We start from the raw sequence: 21,489 nt of genomic DNA, 5'->3' as shown, positions 1-21,489 counted from the left end.
TCAAAGCCCCAATTTAAATAGTCTATTTGCATAAATATAAGGGATGATCAGCTACCTAATCAGTGCCTCCATCACGTTTCTTAATTGGAGAATTTGGGACATTAGTTAAGTCCAGTTGTTACTAAGTTTACAACCAGACTACACTGGCAGAAAAGAAGTAGAAGGCTTGCTGTCCTTGAGACCTCAGCAGTTGAGCCCCTCCAGACCTACATCCCATTGTCAGTCGCCTGTTCACATTCACTATTTAAGCTTTTGGTTTTGCCCACAAATGATGAAGAGCTCACATTGCTTGAAAGCATGCTATATTTCAACACCACTCTTTGACAGAATGTTACTATGCACATTCTCAAGACACGGTCCCACAGCATTTCCTGTGGAAAGAAATCTTGCTTGAACCAGGAATATTGTACCAGCAGTCACACCTTCACCTTCTTACCCTGCCTCAGGGCATGGGGGGATGGAGTTACAGGGAAAGTCCAATGCAACAATAGCATTGACATCATTTAGAAATAGAAAGAGAGCAATTGAGCTTTCTCCCGTGTACTCTGTGGGTCCCGTTCATCCATTGAGGTTGCAGTCTCTTCCACATCTGAAGTCTGTGGCTAATTTTGCCTAGGAACAGCGTACAAAATAATCAGTAGGGCTGGGAAACACATCAGGTGAGTATCAGAGATTATTATCAGAGAATAAGAGTTCAAGAAACACAGTGAGACTCCCAGTGTGTTGACAGAAGACTACTAACAAGCAGAAGTCATTGAGCAAAATCTGTGGGAAGAATAAAGCAAAGTCATCATCTAGGCAGGAAAAGGGAAAAGTTGGACCCCAGGAAAACAGAAGCTCCAAGACCAATGCTGCAGCACTAAAGTGTCTGACGAGATAATATATCCACCGGTCACCTGTGTCCCACTGGCTAACTGACCTTGACAGAAAAAGCATTATTGTTATCTATAATTATATTCCTATCTATAAAGCACCTATCATCACGCTGATAAACATTACTGAGTGTTTATAATTTTCCCTTCCCACCGCTTCTCTATTTTTCTCCAGTGGATACATAAGACTGAACAATATCTTGCTGGTTCTGACTCCCTCGTCCTACATTATTGTCTATTAAAAATACCTCTGTCCCGTTCCTTGGAGTTCAAGGATTTACACAAGTTCCTTCCAAAGACCCAGTTTCTGAAATTTTGAATTTGAGTCAGTTATTGACACTCCAGAGATCTCTGAGGGTTAACAGAAATCAACAAAAAAGACAAGGTATGTCCAGTCTTTGAGGAGGCTAAAAACTGGACAAATATTTCAAAAGGAAGTGAGAAACTACACAGGGACTAAAAAATTATATGAAAAGTTAGTGTCTCATGAGATAGGTTAGTCAAACTCCATTTTTAAAAGTATTGTTGGGTACTGCCTCAAACTACTTTGCCCTCTCGTATTATCAAAGGATGAAATCCACAATTATGAAACCAAGAGCAGCATGCATTACTCCTTCTATAAAGACGTCACAAATGTTTCAAAGCATATGTCAAACAATGGGATATGGTCAAATACTACTTCATCCATTAAATTTCCCATAAAAAGGTACAGAAGAGTGACTGGTCTCCAAAGTTTATTAAAAATCAAAGAATAGAAAACTTTACATAAAAATATGTCAATTTTAGCTTCCACATAGTTGTCCACACAAAAAATTTAAACATGATGTTTTTAAACCTGTAGCACATAACCACAGTGATAGCCAGGCCAATTTATTTGGTTCAACATGACTGAAGTGTTACATGATACCACTTTTCAAATGAGCTTTGCTTTAAAATGGACGCTAGTATAAGACACCAACTAAAGCCTTTGAAGGCTCTTGAATGTAGTTATGCTCAATATTGCTAGTGTGTGAAGACTAAGCAGTACAGGCTCATGTACCAGCCCTTACATATTCTTTATGAATCAGCTCACAATTTTTAAAACTTGTTTTCTAAATTGTGATGAGTCTGGAGCATTAAGACAAACTTTGCAAACAGATATGCGCTACTCTACTTTGGAATGTTGCCCTCTCTCCCCTCAAGGACCTGTTTGTGTTCGACAGATTCAGTAATAACATGAACTACTTCTGCTTCAAAGCATACAGCATATTAAAAAGCTTCATGCTTGACACCTCAATTTGAAATTCAGATATCAGTTTTAAAACCTCCTATATCTGTACACAGTATAGATGTCCTGTTAACAGGATTCTTCAGCTTTCTCTGTGTGTGGACTTATATAACTGACCTGTAGTTTTCTGTATAGCTTAAGAACTCTCATTAAAAAAAACGGGAAGTCAGAGGGCGTGAAATGTGACCTACTCCCAGGACAACTGTGGTGCTTTAAAAACTCAGGGTTAGGCAGGATGTACATTTTTCAAAAAGTTAAAGACAGTGTTTGTCATGGCAATACACACTTGCATAGTATACCTGTATGCATCTGTAAATTAAGTGCCAGCCACTCATACTGTGTACAACACTGGGCTGTGCTCTCCTGCAATACATTAAAAGATACTCCTCATAATGCTTAGAGCAGCTGAAGTACTTTTTATATATTTGCTCTTAACAGAACTAATGCATACTGCTATACAGATTCCTTAATGGAATCAACATATTTCCTTTCTCCACATTCCTTAAGCCGGGTATCTCTGTTTAATAATGTTGTTTGAACCCAAACATTAACAGGTTACGTTACTAAAACGCATCAAAGAGTGTAGTTCACAGCTTTTTAATTTCTTATCAGGACTGGAACCGTCTTCTTTCCCCACCCTCTCAAAAGTCTTACTTCTGGTACTACAAATGTTGGATTTGTTGTCTAATTAAAGGAATAAAATTAAAACCCATTGGTCAGAGCAAGACAACTGATAGAGGCCAGACAATGAGCTAAAAAACACAGGGTCAAAATGCTTTGGAGCTTAATACCTTCTTAAAACCATTAGCCAAATTGCATTTCCATTGTGAATCAAGAAGCCTCAAATATTACCAAATGTCATGTTTGTAACACTGCTCAGACAACCTGCCAAAACTATGAACCCAACTTAGATAATGCAACCTGGGAAAGGATCTGTAAATTAAAAAACCTCTTCCCCTTAAATATAACTTATGTGACAATATGAAATTAAATTAAAAATTCCAAGTTATTGCACAAATTATACTTCCAATATTTACAGAGCAAAAAATTCTGAACTTTGAAACAAAAACAGGAGAGCAGCAAATTTACTTTTATGAATTCCCAACTCAATTTGCTGCAAAGAAAAAAAATTCCAAGGGGCTGAAGTTTCCTTCACTTCTAAAATAAAAGAAAACAGAACCCACAAAGGAACAGATGTAGCCACAGCAAAAAAGCCACAGCATTTGTAAATGTCCTTGCAGTTCTATTGTCAGAGCTGCTTCGGCACTGTATGAACCATTGTGGGAAGGCAGAAAACATACTTCCACATTTAATAAGGCTTCACAGATAAGCACAACTACTTCTTGAAGATGGACTGAACCACCACACAAAGAAACATGCAAAGAAGTCAGCTGCAGATATTTGGCAACACCAATAAAACGATGTGCTGGACGCTGGTCTCTATCCCTCAAGTCGAGTCGCACTCGCTCAGTCTGTCTGAACTGGGAAGGTCATTTTGGCATCAGCCATTATCTGCTCAGACTAATAGGCAAACTGTCTCTGTGTTTTTTTCTTCTCCATATATTACGATTGTACTGGTGGTGTCCTCTGTTGCCAACTGGTTGTCTCATGCCTCCACTGTTGACAGGGCTGTAGCTGTTGCCTTGGTTATGAGTTCCTTTCATGGAAAACTTCATTCCACTGTGCTGCTAAAAAATACAAGATAAGCACTCAGTTTCGGTAGAGAAACAACTGAAACAAAGCACGTATTACAAGTGGTATTTCCTCAGCATACAAGTCATTCCCACATAACACTGCTTGAAGCAATTGGTCTTTTTATGCTTGTCTAATTTTAGCTGTGCAAGCCCAATGGCACTAACAGCGTAAGAAGTGTTTTCTGAAGTAAAATGTCCTGCAAATTAAATTGTGCAGATTTCAAAGCATCCTTAAAACACTTTGATCTCAGTATGAGATGCATTCCCTATACATCTGCCTTACAAAAACAGAGACCCTTCCACAATAAATACCAGCTGTGACAGTCATGTTTATTTCAGAGGATCTTGGCAAGAACATGACCAAGCAAGATACTGAATAAGACTTTCAGAAACATGGAGAAATATAAGGGGGTGATTGTATGAGCAGATACATACAAAGCACATCTCTGCTCTGCCCATAATCTCACTCAGGTAAAGGTAAAGCTAGCTATTGCTTGTAAGGAGCTTGTAAATCCCACTGGATCAGAGTGCCTCATAGCTCCTAGCCCATAGCTCACATCCAGACCAAGACAAAACAATTAAATAATGAGGAACACAGCATGACACTTCAGGGAGAAATCTCCAATAACTTGCAACAGAAACTGCCAAAAAGGATAGTATCAGCCTGAGTAAGTTTATCACACCATAAGGTACTACAGGCGACCCTATCATTTAAATATTAAACCAATGTAGTGTATGCCATTATGTACTTAACAAAACAGGTACAAGAATTTTAAAAGATTGAATTGAAACAGACTTTCCAAATACTTCAAACTTCAAAGCAAGCAACTTTTTCTGATGCCTGACAGTAGGCAGACAACTGACAGCCTATAACAAAAGCTAATACACCATTTTGTCTACCTCAAGTGATTAAACAGGAATACCACAAAGCTAACAACTGAGGTTAACTGTTCAGTATATGAAACATCTGCAGCTACTTTACTAACATATATTTCCAAACAAGTTTGGAGTACAAAGACAAAAATGACAACATCAAGCCATCATTAAGGCTTGAGACTCTAAGCACAGAGGAAAGAAAAAAAAAAGGTCAAGACTAGTATTGAGAATTAAAAGTAACACTGGGTTGACAAAAAAATACCTGAACTGTTGGGGTTTTTTTTTCAACTTTTGGCATGCAACTTCTAGACTCCCAAGATAGACATGCTAACAGATATCCTTACACTAGCAATGGTAAAATATTCAAGGACAAACAGGAAACAGTAAGGACAGAATTTCTCATTCTAAACTGCCCAAATGTTATTGATACATGCTGCCAAAACATCAATAACACCATACTAAAAAAATTTAGAATGTTTTATATTTCTGGCAAGTGGTCCATCAAGCAAATGTAACACTTTCTCACGTGCTTTTCCAGGAAAATCTTCTAGTTCATTAAGTGTATATCTGACTCAATTACATAAGCAGACAATCAATCACCTACATTCAATCACATCAAAACACTAAAAATGATTCTTCAACAGTAAAAACACTAAAACCAGCCAGTCATTAGTTACCTTTGACTATATTCTGGAAAAAAGACAGAGGAAAACTTTAGGTTTGCTACTGTACAACCAGAGCAAAACTGTCCAAGGAGCACAAAATCTCAGTAAGTCTATTCTCTTCAGCTGGAAATCAGAAAAAAATGGCAACTTCATCCTCAATTTGAAGATAGCACCACCCCCCCAAGTTATTTGGGGCAGGAAGGCAGGTCACCACAAGATCAGACAAGCACCACACCAAGTATGACAATTCAGCCTATCTACCTGTGATCTCCATACCCTGCAAGGAAGAATTTTCCATTGTGTTTTAGGCTATCAAGATAAAGACTTTCAAGTTATCAGAGTAGAATCTGAATCCACCTATCTTACAACTCATTAGCTGATAGCAGATGCTTAAGGAACTTGACTCTTCAGTCAGAGGTGATGCCTTTACATGTAAGAGTTCTCAACTAGATATCATTCACTAGTTTGTTTGTATTTTTGAAGACATAAGCTTTTTACATCCTGCATCCTGTGTTATGGTATTTTGCTGCTTAAATGAGCATCATGTTTAATTCAAATCTACTACCTGATGATCTTTCAGTTCTTAAAGTAACTAATTTCTTGTCATTCTGCTGACTTTCCCATATACTGCTGATGAATACACAGACCTAGATAATTTACCTCCTCATTTCTGTCTCCAGATTAGAGACTCATTCATTCTTCAACCAGAAGCAATTCCATGCGTTTGCCCCCTCTTACTATCCCTTGCCTTCTTCTTCCATTTGTATTAGAACTTTCTTATGTTGTAGGAGGCAAATCTATACTCACTGTTCATGATGGGGGATGTACATGGATTTTTACATGATAATTTCATATCTGCTCTTTATTCCTAACAATGTCTGAAATTTGGTTTGAGACTCAATTCTCAAGAATCAAGAAAGCATTATCAAAGCAGTTTTCTACAAAAACATCAAGATCTGATCTTTGCAAGAAACATCAGCCCCGGACCTATCACTCTCTACAAAGTTTAAAGTGATTCTCTTCCTCCTGATACATTAGTTAGGATGCAGAAGTACCTTTCATTCTCAGTTAGCCCCTAAGGAAGTAAACACCTCAAGCAAATTTCACCATACTTCATCCACAGCTATTCAGATGCTAGGCAGCACGAGGCACAGCGCAAACTCCTGCAAGGATTTCCTGGTGAACTCCCTGAACTACAAAACCAGAATATTTGTTTCTCATCTTCTACGTAGTTAATTGTTCACAAGATGACAAACATCTTTCATTTTGTTTCTTTTAGAATCTCCAGTAGAAAAAAAATCTACTTTATGTCTTTTGGAAATTCCAAGAGGCTATATCAAACAGCTTTCTCTTGTCCACACAGTCCTTGATATTCACATATACAGAACTCCCATAATCACTAAGAAATACCATGTCTGTAAGCAGATGGTGCCTGGAGAAAGATCAGATAATCAAAAAAGCAAGCTCTTCATTTGTAATAAGACAGACAAATCTTTGGTTTAAGATCTTTTGGCTTCTTTAGATCTACTTCTCTTGATAGAATAATCTCCTCTCCCATCAGAGGGATATTAATTCAACAACTGAATGATAGAACTGGTTTAGTTTTGGGGTTTTTGACAAGTCTGTTTAATTTGACCCTCTTCAAATAAAGGCTACTAAATCTGGAGAGAAAACTACAACAATGCATTTAAGTCATGAGCAGGGTGGCGGTGGTGTATGGAATTATGTATCACATACCATGTTAGAGAATTTTCCGGATATTTGAACAGAAATATGAGAAAAGTTCTTGTCTTTACCCCAAACAACAGAAATCTGGTGGAAATTGCAATACCAGTAATTATTTGCTAAGGAAACCAAATTTTTATTCTTAAATTCTGGTAAATTCAATATACAAAACTGCCTGGCATTCAAAGACTGTCATTATTCAAAAAAAAAAAGTTAATAGACAAAAATATATCACTTTGAAATAACACAAGTAACATAACAAGGCTCCAGGCAGATGTTAAGCAGCTTTTGGATACGTGAAGAGGGCCTACAAGAAAGCTGGGGAGGGGCTTTTTACAAGAGTGTGAAGTGACAGGACGATAGGTAATGGTTTTAAATTGGAAGGAGGAGGACTTAGATTAGACATTAGGAAGGAATTCTTTGATGAGGGCGGTGAGGCACTGGCACAGGTTGCCCAGGGAAACTGTGGATGCCCCTCCCCTGGAAGAGTCAAAGGCCAGGTTGGATGGGGCCTTGGGCAGCCTGGTCTGATGGGAGATGTCCCTGCCCATGGCAGGTGGGTTGGAACTGGATGATCTTGAAGATCCATTCTATCCAAACCATCCTATGGATTCTATGATAACAAAGCTGAAGTCTATACGTAAACAGGGGTTTGTTTAGATGTCTGGGGTGTTTTGCCAATCAGCATCTCTAAAGTAAGGCAAAAAAAGCAGTGAAGTGTCAGCAACGAAAATCATAGAATCATAGAACAGTTTCAGTTGTGTATGTGTAATGAAGTATGAGTACTCTTAAAAGAAGAGATCTACATATAGTGCTCAAAAATAATTGGCAGGGATCTACTAAGCTAAAGTTTAGCAAAGGCATAAAACAGTTCAGAAAAGACACGTATTTACTGTTTTGTTGTCAAGACTACGGGATTAATGGCCATGATTGAATCCAGTCTGCAGGTGATTGGAATTGTAATCAAATTCGTACACTTCAAAAACATTCCATGTGAAATATTACAGAGCAGTATTCAAAAATTTAATGCATCATTAACATTTTAAGTACTGCCTTAAATAACTCAATAGACAGCCACAAAATAATTCAAAGGTCTTTTCAATTTCTCACCATGTTTCCAAATTCTCTCCTTTTGGCTTGTATCAAAAAAACCCATAAAGAATTTTTTTAAAAAAATTTATGTTCACTTTCCCACTCTCTGAGCATAACAACATCTGGAAATATACTAAAATATAGATCTGGCATGTAAGCAAAATTAACCTAGTTCTTTTATGAAATAAATACATTGTTTTGCAGAGAAACAATGGGCAATGACCTAACCAACGTTTTAGTCACTACTGCATGAGCAATAAACCTGAGTAATATTTTGAACCACCTTGTGGTAAAGGAACTATGATATAAAACATGAAACCTTTTTGAGCTTGTCACCAGTCAAATTTCAAACATGAGGGGTGAGAGTCAAAACACTACCAAAAGACAGAACTTATATTGCAAGTTTCCTGCTGTTGTGACATGGGCCATGAAGCGTTACCTGCACACTTGTCATTAAGAAGAACAACAGATAATAGCTTCTCTAGCACAGAGCTGACAATTTTACATCTTAAAGAGAAATCTTACCTCACTGAGTTTTCTCACATTCTTATTTGGAACAAAAGTAATTATGACAGAGAAGAGACCCAAAACACTTACAAATTACGAGCTGATATCAATAAAGTACATGTGAAAAAGTCAGTAGAGAAAATATATGAATATTCCAATCAATCTTAGTTTGGGAGCAACAATCTGATTGGAGTGACATTGGAAGATAAGCATCCTATGCAAACAAAAATCTGGTATTACCTTCTACATTTCCATAAGCCTATTTTGCATTTATAGTAGGTTTATTTATGTTCCTAGAAACTACTATTTAGACTTTGTCTTTCCTGGAACTCGAAAAGCACTCAGGAAGCAACCACCAAGGTGGCCAGAGACTTTCATACAGTCATATAAACACCTAGGCTGATGTTCATATGGACACCTCTGAAAAACATTTAATCCAACCTTTGTTGTAAGCAGAGTCAGATCAAGTTATCCAAGGTCCAGTAAAACTGAGTCAGTTTTGATACACAGAAGGATATCACCACATAAAGAACACCCATATGACAATCTAAGATGAAAAATATCTTCAGCACTGTTTTCAGTTAAACAGTCTGTGAAACTCAGATGCAGTTTTTTTCTGCTCTCCATTTTTTAGTAAAGGAAATAAATCATCTTTTCCTAATTTTGCATGTATTAGGTCAAACACCAAACAATGTTCTGTCATCTACAGAAGACGGGAGTCTGACGTTTATATTCAAAACTGTTTCACAGAATCACAGAATCACAGAATAACCAGGTTGGAAGAGACCCACCGGATCACCGAGTCCAACCGTTCAAAGTACGTTTCTAAAGTACACAGTGCTATCCTTCCTTCCTTTGCCAAAAAAGAAAAAAAGTATTCCATCTTAAATGAGAATGCTCCAAAGAAAATATAAGAAAAATGCCATTTGGTTGACCGCAGAAACCTTCAGTACATAAAAAGTTTAATGATCACACAAAATCACAGAATTACTAGGTTGGAAAAGACCCCCCAGGATCATCAAGTCCAACCATTCCTATCAATCACTAAACCACGCCCCTGAGAACCTCACTCATCCACCTGTCTTTTAAATACCTCCAGGGACGGCGTCTCCATCTCCTCCCTGGGCAGCCTCTGCCAGTGCCCAATGACCCTTTCTGTGAAAATTTTTTTTCTGGTGTCCAGCCTGAAACTCCCCTGGCAGAGCTTGAGGCCATTCCCTCTTGTCCTGTCCCCTGTCACTTGGGAGAAGAGGTCAGCTCCCTCCTCTCTACAACCTCCTTTCAGGTAGTTGTAGAGAGCAATAAGGTCTCCCCTCAGCCTCCTCTTCTCCAGGTTAAACAACCCCAGTTCCCTCAGCCACTCCTTGTAAGACTTGTTCTCCAGCCCCTTCACCAGCTTCGTCGCTCTTTGGACTCGCTCCAGAGCCTCAACATCCTTCTTGTGGTGAGGGGCCCAGAACTGAACACAGGATTCGAGGTGCAGTCTCACCAGTGCCAAGTACAGAGGGAGAATAAGCTCGCTGGACCTGCTGGTCACACCGTTTCTGATACAAGCCAAGATGCCATAGGCCTTCTTGGCTACCTGGGCACACTGCTGGCTCACGATGCCACTGAAGAAACAATCTATCACGTCTAAATTGAAGTTAACATACTAAAAATTCTGAAGCATCACACTATACTAAGAGAATTTAGCATATTTGTACACCTGACTAGTTGATGACACTTGCATTCTCAGAAATGTTTGGTAAAGTGAACCAGAGTTCAGCCTGGACATGAATTAAAATGTATCTTTACAAATCTCTCCTCCAAAATGAACTACACTTAGCTGCTTGCATTCATCTAAAATAAATACATTTTGACTCAAGCCTCTGATCAATGTTATTTTTGTTTCCAGTTCTGCTAACTTTTGAGGAATCATTCCACAAATACTAGTGGACCAGCATTACCGGCAAGATAAAGCAACACTATTAAAAATTGTTCTGGATAAAATAAAGGACTGAAGCAAAATATTTTAGCCAGTGAAGTACATTTAAATCAATATAAACAAGCAGTTTGTATGTTCAGGGGTCTGGCCTTATATGCCAAAACACAAAAGCATCTGGAAAGCAAGCTACTTCTACAAGTTCCAGTAAGAGTTACTTAGACTGTCATATTTCAGCACTGACATTAAGGTTTCATTTCCTAGTTGTCTCCATGGAGGTTTTCTTAGACATGCTGGAAACCAGCAGAGCAGAAGGACTAGTGTTTACTGGCTTTAGCTACTTTTGAATCAAAAAAACTTTTCTGGGGAAAGAAAAACCCACAATTTAAAAAGGTATTAAAAAAAGAAAAAAATGTTCTGACCTAAGCAACAGGAAGTTTCTTCCATCTCCATATTGGTGACTGTGACCGGCAATCCAAGAACGAACTGAACTTATTTCATCCCCAGATAAAAAGGAATCTACTCCTTTCTTCTCCATGGGAAGTCTCCAAGCAGTTTCCACCCCCTCCATTCATCTGGGCATGCATGCCAATTATCTGTTTTTCTGCTTATTCCAGTGGGCAGCACTGCTTCATAAATTGATCTGCCCACCCAAACCCAAGTGAAATTTTGAAGTGCTTGTCAGCAAAGTAAAAGAATTATTACCTTGGGAAAATGATGATGATGATACAGAAAAGCACACAGATCTATATCAGGAGCTTAATTAGTCCCTGAACTACCTTGAAATTCTCCATTTAATTATGCAGTATGCAAATAGAATTGGTAATCACACTGAAGCTGTTTCAAGAGAGAAAGTATTAGGCAGCTCTAATGGCAGAGAATTTGCTTAGAAGGCTGCAAGTTGTTCAAAATATAGTTAGTGCTCTTGACACTGGCACCTCTTGCTTTTAAGGACAGTACTGGACAACTAGGTACAGCTTCCAAGCTGAACCCAGGTGGAGAAATTTGCCATGGAAAAGGCTTAAGACATCCTACAGGCAAATGAATCCCTTTGTTCAAGTCTATCAGGATAGGAGTCCTCTGAGCTAGCAAAATGCACCCATTAAAAGTTATAAACTAGCATGGTTTTAGGTTGTATCAGCTGCAAAATGAAAGCCATCAACCTTACCTAGCTCAGTGATGTTCCAGAAAGTAGCAAATAAGAGAGACATTTACAGTATGATTTAATTTCCCACTTCTGTATTTGTCATAATCCTTACCAAAAAGAATGCTTCTACTTCACGATACATAGACTTCTGGTGAATTCAATGCAGGAAAACCATCAACCCATTTCTGAACTGCAGAAAGCAAGAAATTCCTCTACTTCAACATGAATCTCAAAGGCACATCTTTGTCAAGCAAAAGGCACAGAAAATTTCCCAATTTTAATGGTTTAAGTATCATATGAACTAGCAAAAGAATGGCTAACAAGCACTGGAAAGGACAGCCAAGTAGTAGAAAGCCAGGAAAAGTGCTACAAAGCAGTTGTTTTCCAAGATTCAAAATTCCAACAGAGATCCAAAATTCATGCAACACGTTGCCGCTTCACAGCTGAGGCAAAAATTCTGGATGCCAACTTGTTTTGTACCAACAACTGCATGCCTCAAAACTGGATTATTTTTTTGTGTAATTTTGATGAAGTTAAGCACCAGGGTATCCCTTCAGAAAAGCAGAGCTGCTAAGGAAAAGAATGCACTAAACTAAGTTTGTATTCTAGATGAAGTTTAACATGGCATGCTATCCAGTTTTATTTTAAATGAACTTCAAAAGTTTGACTGTACACTAGCGGGTGAATGCTTAATTGCAGGCAGTAAAATAGAAATACATTGTTCTACTAGCTTCTCACTGATAGAAAACATTTCCTGTGTAGACAAGCTGCTTTTGCCTAGGTAGAGATTCAATAGCAGTGGAGGACAGATAAAGAAGAGGGAAGAGTAAACTCATATTTCGAGATACAAGAGGGGGTTTGCTGGATGACTGAGGATCACAAAGGTAGATGGGAGAAGCATGTGGTAACAGCTTCCAAAGATGGTGCCCCTTCTATCCTGGAAAGAAATAGCGGAACACCTGCAGTATGCAAAGGGAAAGCAGCCTGGTCTAAACACAAAAGAGGGTGAAAAACACTTCAGTAAAGTGCCCAAAATAAGTACTTGCATAGCAACTATGAAGAATTTGGGTATCAAGGTATAAACTGCCCTAACTAACTCAATGGTGATACTACAGAACTTTGAAAAAGCTGTCCAGATGAAATTTCTTCATTATTTATCTAAAAGTTTCAACGATTAAAGCATTATCTAATTTTTTATGCTGTAGTAAGTGGCAGTTACCATCTCTAGACACAAATCAAACTCACAAGCTGAATGCCAGGCTCAAAATATTTTAATAGGCAGCACTAAGTGCAGCTGGAGGTCTGCAGCTAGCAGTATCTCCCAAGAGCTGCTACAAGGGCCAATACTAGTTAACGTCTGCATTAATGACCTGGATGATGGGAGACAGTGACCCTGCAGCATGGTTGCAGATTATACAAAATTGGAAGGAGTGGCTAATACATAAGACAGTTGCGCTGCCATAAAGTGGGACCTCACTAGGCTGAACAAATGGGCTGACAAGAATCTCATGAAGTTGGAAAAAGGGAAATGCTCAATTCTGCCCTTGGGAAGGAATAATCCCACACACCAGAATACACAAGGCACTGACCAGCTGGAAAGCAGCTTGTCATAAAATGACTAGAGATTCCCAGTGGAGTTGAACACAAGCCAGAAATACGCTCTTGCACCAATGAAGGCCAACAGCATGGTAGGCTACATTAGCAACAGTTTCTCATAGCAAGTCAAGGGAAGAGGTCATTTCCCCTCAGCACTGGTGAAGCCACACATGGAGTGCTAGGTCGGGGTCTGGGTTTCCCAGTAAGAAAGACATAGGCACACAGGATTGAGTCCAATGAAGGTCCATGAAGATAAGTAAAAGACCTGAAACTTTTGTCACTCAAGGGAATAACAGAGCTAGGACTCTTTAATCTCAAGAAGAGAGCACTCAGGAAGGATCTTCAGACTCTGCTCCCTCGCGCTTAGTGAAAAGACAAGCAGCAATGGGCATAAGCTGAAATACAGGAAAGACTATTTAAATTTAAGGACAAACGTTATTGAAACAAGGTGCCTAACGCAGCTGGGGAGTCTCCATCTTTGGACATACTCAAAACCCTGACTGGACAAAGCCTTGAGCAGGCTGCTGTAGACACTGTTCTTGTCAGGAAGGTTGGACTAGGTGACTTCCAGAACCCTTCCAACCACAACTGTTCTATGATTTTACAAAATACTTTAACAATCTCATAGAAGAAACTGAACCAAATACATCTTATGTAATGCCTAAAGTGTTAAGGAAGTGCTGAAGCACATAAAAAAGACAAGGTCATTAAGTCAAAAATATACTGGCCCCAGGTTCTCAAGAACTATGATAGGACACAGGAAGAAGGAAAGCATCACAAGAACCTGACCAAAAATTAGGTTTCAAATAAATCACCTCATTGTTTTGTTATTATAGGCAACCTACAACTACAACTTACAATAAAGCTCATGTGCAACATCTGTTTTGACTAACAGTTTTAACGGTAAGACTGAAGGAATGTTTTCCTGCAGATAAAAGCACAGTGGTTGTAAGAAAAACTGAGGATTTTTCTTCCCTTAATGCAATAATGGTAACAGCAGCTAAAATACTTCAGGCTAGTTAAGCAATATACCGTTTCACTGCATGTTCACCTTCCGGTATATTTAAGTAGACATTTAATATTTCTGTAACAACTCTTGTACACATGCCCATAATTAATTTTCTATTCTCTGCCTTTAAAAATGTATTACAGAAAGTTACAAGTGTAGTCAGATCTATTCTAATAATTAAAACCCAAGACAACTAAACAAGCCTAGATAGGTCAGTACTATTTCTTCAGATTAAAAAACTAGCTTACAGATACATCATCTACATAAATTTACTATTTTAAGAACAGGAAGTTACATAGCCTAAAGACCTGCAAACATTCCACTGGTTAGGCACCAGGAACCTCAAACAGACCTTACGGAGTCAGATACCTGACACACTTACTTCAACGTATTCCTAGGTGTCAGCGTGCTGTGGAAGGGCTCTTCTATTCAGAGATGCATCTCAAAACACCAACCTTTTCCCACCCATTCCACTCCCCACAATTCTGACATGGCAGATAAGTACTTTCATGATTACATGAAGGTTAGCACATACTGTATGATGGTTATCCATCAGAGGCTTTTAGACTGACAGAACAGTGCAAACGTTCTACACTTCCAATCTGATAGCTTTCTCATGAAAAAGTTGCTCCATTTAGTTGGCTCATACCTGATTACTGGCGGCCATTATCAAGGTTCCCGTAGGTGCAGATTGGGGTTTACCACTTGGCATAGGCAATGCGGGTGGTAAACTGGCCATAAGCTGAGTCGGTGCTTGCAGACTGAACTGGTAAACATTAGGAGCTGTGCAAGGTGGTGTATCAGAATCCTTTTGGCAGAGAAAAAGGGGAAAAGAAAAGCAACTTTACAGAAAGCACAGTATATACAGGCTATGCATGTGAAAATGCACCCAAATATCAACTTTCAGTAGTAAAAAATAAAATACCAGCCAGCACTATATTTTACACATGTAGCAAAAGTTTAATTGAACCTGTATCAAGGAGACAATGTCAACAAGTCTATGGCAATCACAGGTCAGTTACAGTCAGTGCAATCTAAAGCTGAAGTTGCATTTCTACCAATTTGAATTAAAAGATGGGAACTATAGTTAGGAGAAAAACACAAAAAGATCAGCCACATAGTTAGTGATACAAGGCCTAGAATTTTAGGTGTCATGACAGAATCAGTCCTCTGAACAATGTTCCGGATTGTACTTATCAGTACAGCAAAGTTACTCACTGTAATTATTATAGTCTTCTCCCATTCTACCCAGCAACAGCAAAGTTAGGGCTCCACCTACCAAGAAACAAGGAGATTGTCTGCCAGTCAAGACTAGTCTACACACACCAGTCACTTGCTCCACTGCCAGCTAGGAGTTCTGTCCCCCTTACTTTCCATCAGAAATCTGAACGGTAAACCTTCAGTGGAAGCAAAATGGATGTAGGATTACAGAAAAAAGATACTGTAATAGAACTGATATTACTCATGACAATTCCTCCTCCTTCCACTTTGACCACCAGCAACTACAGATGCATCACAAGCAGTCATACTGGCGATGTTAAAACACTGTACACCTGAAACACTTAACGGACAACAATCAAGGAGGCAAGCAGAGAGGCAGAGCTTTATAGAAATTATTAAATTCTGAAAACACCCAACTGCCTCAGTTCTTAAATGACCAGTTATTTTCCAAGTTGAGAAAGTGGAAAAGCAAGCTCCAGACTTTTAAACAACTTTGAAACAACTTCTTTTTCAGCTGTAACACAATGACAACACATGAGTAGCTTTCCCTACATTTCACTGCTCCTTCTAATCTCACCCCTAACTCCAAAGTATTCTGAACTTGAAAATTACGGACAAAACGATTCTTTATCCCAAACCACTACTGCTTTCTCCGTTCACAGCCATCTGCCTCGAAGTATAACAAGAGATGTCTTGGCCAATTAGTTGTTTATAAGTTACCGTATTAAAAGACATTACTGGCTCCAATCAGAAAGGACTTTACTGTTAAAGTAATTATTGAAATTCTCTATTGCTTTTTCCCTAAAGATAAACTGCCTGGGAGCAGACTCCTTACTTAAATCAAGCAAACTTTAAATAACCTGCAGCACTACTACTTGCCGTCACATGGCCTTGCTTTCCAAATTACACTCTTTGGTTACAGAACAGGCTTGTCTAAGAAAATATTTTTCCAGAACAGAAATAAAATTTAAAGCTTTTTTGGGGGAAAGGAGGAGGTCATTTAAGAGAGACTGACAGCTGTGAATACTGAAGCAATGAGCTACTAGAAAGCAAAAGTTGCATCCCAGCTGAAGTTGAATATCCACAGTAGGAAAGAGTCCTCAAGAAAACTATCAGCTATTAGAAAAATCCCCCTTTCATTGGTCCATACAAAGTTGTGCTTGTTAAAAAATAAGTTCCAGAATGAAAGGAGCTGTTCTCCTACTAGGTCAACTGGTGGTAAAAGCTACAGTATACCTCTGTGAAGCAGTTTCAGATATCTACATAACTAGAATTCACTAGAAACAGATCATACTGGTAACAAGAAGCCATGCAGAAACTTAAGTATAATTTATGAAATCACATGTTTTACTACTTAATAAATGTGTTCACAGCAAGCAACTACATGCTGTAGCACTGACCAAAAATTAAGCTTAGTTGTTTGCACACACAAGGCTGACTTGCCTGAATGAGAACACCTTTCTCCTTTGCCCAATCCTACAATATTAGTCACAGAAACAGGCCAAGGTCTCTACAGAGAGGAAGCTGATACGTTCTTAACTAAGTAAGTAGTAGTGAGGTATAGGGGCAAGAACTTGGATTTTTAAGCTGAAATTTCTTTAGACTTTATTGGTCATGGAATTATTAAAAAGCTTGTAAAAAGAGGGAAAAATAAAGAGAGAGTAGTCAAGTTTGAACAGACAACTTCTGAGCACGCTTACAAGTGACTATGAGCAGGCAGATTGGAGGAAAAAGGGGACCTGACTGTCTATGCAAATCAATACATTATGTTCCGTGATGAAACCTTCACAAACCTGACCACAGAATAGTTTTAGTCTCTCCACTCAAAGAATCTCCTCTTTCTTTTCTGCTTAGACAGTTAGACACCCTGAAGATTCACACACTTAACCCAGATGTGACATTTCCCATTTACAAGATTTCTAAGTTGTTTCATGCAACAAAAACTTAACTCCAGTATGGAAGCAGCAGAAGATGAAAGAGAAAAGGGAGTCATACAGTTTTACTGAGATAGGTACATTTCAACATGAGGAGGCTTGTGTTGCTTTATTTAATTTTGTAATATGCATGGTCTTCTGCCTCAATGCTATTTATTAATACACGTACCGTACAAGGAAATTGTATATCTCTTTTGAGGTGATTGTGGATTGCTATCAGGTTTACTGTATGGAGCTGATATGCTAACTTCTCATTAGCATCAAAGCCCTTGTGAAGAGCAGCATTACCTTTCTCACTCAAACAGAAAAGTTAATCTCAGTGATCCGAATACTGAGCCTAACGTGAACAAAACTCATTTTCCACAAGCACTGCCTGCACTGAGGGACTACATCTTGGTTGAGTCTTCTGTACAGGACTCAAGTCTAATGTGCAAACTTCAAGCATTACAGAAGCTCAGAAAACCTTTAACTAAGTAAAGACATACAGGTAATACTCTGACGTTAGATCCATGTCTGGAAGACAAAAAGCTCTGACAGTTACTGTGGTAAGGGTACAGAGGTCACCTTATAATAAGATAAACGTAAAATAAAGGGGTAAGATCTTTCACTTGGTTTTAGCTAATAATCTAGGGATAAAGCTACAAAGACTGCACTAAGAACCAAGATAAGTTCCTGAACTCATGAACACTATTACTATAAATGCCAGTCATATAGAGTCCCTTTATCCTGCAGGGAAAATCTCCTCTAAAGAGATGCTTTTGGAAACAAAGACACTGCCAGGTACCAGGTTTATCCTACTGTGAAGTTTCCATTTAAAAATATATTCTTTAAACTAGTTAGAACTTCCAGAGTAAGAACCTAGTACCTCGAAGGAAGCTTTCCAGTATTCATACCTTGATTACTCAGAACTTTTTAAATTTACCTTAGTGTTGGAAAGAAGATAAAAGTATAGAAGAGACCTACAAAATCAAGTGTTAATGAACCCATCTAACTGCAAATTTTGTTCAAGAAATGGGATCCCCTAGCCTTCAATCTAGGCAGAAACAGTGAAACACTGCAGTCATATGACAGATGAAGAGCTAAAGCAATTTTACAATCCATACTTCTCTTCCTGACATCAGGAGAGAACAAAAAACTCCTTTACTGCTCTGCAGAATGCATCTCCCATTATAACAAGCCCCAGGACCTCATCAACAAGAGATTATTTACTCATCAGAAGCTCCTTACTAAGTAGGTGTAGGTGTAAGATCTTGTTTCATTTCCATTAATAACTCAAGGCTTAAGATACAAGGTAAATGTCCTGGAACATTTATCCCCCAAGGTAATAGTTCAGTTTCCGTGAATTTCATGTGCATTCAATTATACTCATGGAAAAAGTAGTGCCTTCTGCTTTATTTCACATTGCAGTCAGTTGAGAAGTTTCAACTGACTGACAATAGCTACCAGTTTAGAGCTTTCTATTTCCAAGACAAATTTTTTTTTAAAGATGGAGTGGCCTAAGAAGATTAATTCATCATCCCAGTCTGTTAAAATTTTGGCCCATGGGAAGAGTAACTATCCTAGAAGTCAGTATTCAGAAATCAAAACTTAAAACAAGAAAATGCAAGTTCCTTGCTAATGTGACAAATTTGGGTCCTTACACCCCACCACACACCCGAAGAACAAAATACAGAGGTTTTGGCCACAAGGGTCTTATTCTTTCCTTTCTTTAAACTTCTCCCACTAATTAAACAATTGTTTCATTTTTTCTACAACATTCCCGAGCTGGAAGCTGTGACAGAACAATGACCACGTCAGTAACAATTGTTTTCCATCTTTGAAAGCAAAGAACTGAAAAGAGTGAGAAAATTGGTGTTTCTAATTAGCACTTTAAAGATTTTTTTCATGTGCTTCTCCTAACATTGAAGTGATTTAAGAGATAATTGCTGCCAGCCTTACTCATTTTGCCTCTTTTCCATCTTCTCTATCATACCAGCATTAACATTTGACATGATTATAAGCCAATTCACAGAGGTAAACCACAGAAACATTAATCCCCTTTTTACTATTTTCACCTTCTTAGTCAGCTCACCACAGGATTAGCTGACCAGCAGTGAAGAAAGCAGGAGCAGCTGGCAAACAGAAACATCCCTAGCAAGAACATCTGACTGGGTTGGCTAGTAAAAACGTAAACCCACACTACTAGGAACACAAAGCGACACCAGAAAACTTCAGACATTTCAGTATTTGGGGCCATGGGAGCAGAACTTCAACACATGCTCTCGCTTGAATGGTTTTAGCCCTGGCATACTTAACTCTGCTTGAAATAACACTCTTCCAAGATGATTTCACAGACAACACCCCTCCACGCCATCTCATTTCTTCCACATTAGCTTGCACCATTTCCCTTCTTGGTAGTGGAGCCATAACTTTAATTATGGTGTAAATAAACGTAGAATTGAGATGAACAACATTTCTGCTCTAGGTCACAGGATAGAGAATTTGCATCAATACAGTTGCACCATTTCCATTTGCCAGTTTATAAACAATACAAAATGATCTTGAGTAAGATGCAATTTGTTGATTATTCTGCCTTTAGGTCAACTGCATTACAAAAGGAAAACAACTTGGTTATTATGCTTACAGGAGGGGAACAGTGAAAGAAAAGATTTAAGATACACAAGCAAACTGAAAAACATGCATTCTTCCAAAGCATTTGTGTTCATTTTACAGAAACACAACTGAAAATGTAATCTAGTTAGTATCTACCAAGATTTGATACAAGTACAGTACCCCTTGAATCTCACGTCATTCTATCCTGCCAGGCCTGACACTGAGCTTATTCCAGGTTTTACCAATACTCACTGTATCTCAGATAAGCCATCTGAAATAAAAAAAGCTCCAAAAAGTGTGCAATTGCAAATTTGCATTGTTACCCCTAATACTTTCATTTCGCAGGCTTTCAATTGCTCCGAATTAGGAATACAGTAATATTTCATGTTAATGTTTTTCAAGTTAAGCATTTGAATTAAATAAGAAAGTATACGACTCATTATGCAAGTGTGAATGTATATCACACTAGAAAATAAATACTGGATTTATGGGGTTTTTTCCATTCTAAAATGGCTTAGGTACCCCTGGGTTTTTTTTCAGGGGAGGGAACATTAATACATGGCAAGAATATGACTGACCTTTGGCATCAGAAAGTACTCTGAGCTCAACTTCTACAAAATTGTGTGCTTCTCTCCTTACTTCACTGACATCACAGCAGTAAAATTCAATTTTACTTGCCAATTTACACATTCCCTCTGTATCCCTTGCTGCTTTGAATAACTTGATATTAAATAAAATTACTTTATAATTTTGTGTACAAAATTGTGCCTCCTGCAGCTGTGCAGAAATTTACTCTTACTTCAAACAGAATAGACTATGCAAGCAACTGAGACAGAACAACTGAAGGACAGCATGAGACAATATAAACCAGCACATGGTCAGATACATGGGTTAAAAAAGCAAACAAATACGGAACTATACAGTGAAAGAGGAAAATAAGCAAAAGTAGCACTGGAAAAATTTGCTTCCCTCCAGTTCAGAGAAACAATCAGTAATCTGCACAATAAGCATCGGAGAAAAGATCATAATTTTAAGGATTTGGGGCTTAAAATCTTAAACGCCCCAAATCAAATGCTTTTCCCTGGTAACATGAGTTTGTGTCTGCAAGCTCAGGGTTACCCATTGCTCTATTTGGAGACAAGCTGGCTACAAGTCAGCACTTATATCTTCCTTTAAAAAGGTAGCCTCTTAATCTTTAGAGTGCTTGCCTCTATTTGTTCAGGAAGGGGGAAAGAGTAGGATAGAACACCTGCATTCTTCTACATAGACTATCCGTTTTTGAATTCCTAATTTGCTTAGGACATGAGAATATTCAGGCATGTAGAAAGAAGGGAGAAAGTCTTTGTAGCTCTTGCTCTCAGACTGAGAATT

General features: G+C 38.4%; 1 protein-coding gene across 5 annotated transcripts in view; it reads right to left on the bottom strand.

Annotated features, from left to right (window-relative positions):
* Window positions 1-1,589: 1,589 nt before the first annotated feature.
* Window positions 1,590-21,489, bottom strand: part of TENT4A (terminal nucleotidyltransferase 4A) — a 62,195-nt gene continuing 42,295 nt past the window's right edge. For 2 of the 5 annotated variants that reach the window (XM_069853460.1, XM_069853465.1), the window contains 2 exons: window positions 15,021-15,179; window positions 1,590-3,827 (listed from right to left, as the gene is read on the bottom strand). In XM_069853460.1, the coding sequence (XP_069709561.1) occupies window positions 3,648-3,827; window positions 15,021-15,179 (339 nt within the window). In that variant the 3' untranslated portion in view covers window positions 1,590-3,647. The remainder of the gene's footprint in view (window positions 3,828-15,020; window positions 15,180-21,489) is intronic. The other 3 variants (XM_069853461.1, XM_069853462.1, XM_069853463.1) reach the window with 3 other exon arrangements.

This window comes from Phaenicophaeus curvirostris, chromosome 3, assembly GCF_032191515.1.
Source record: "Phaenicophaeus curvirostris isolate KB17595 chromosome 3, BPBGC_Pcur_1.0, whole genome shotgun sequence".
Taxonomy (NCBI): domain Eukaryota; kingdom Metazoa; phylum Chordata; class Aves; order Cuculiformes; family Cuculidae; genus Phaenicophaeus; species Phaenicophaeus curvirostris.
Note: the sequence above shows the minus strand (reverse complement) of the source record. Positions and strands in the feature narration are given on the sequence as shown.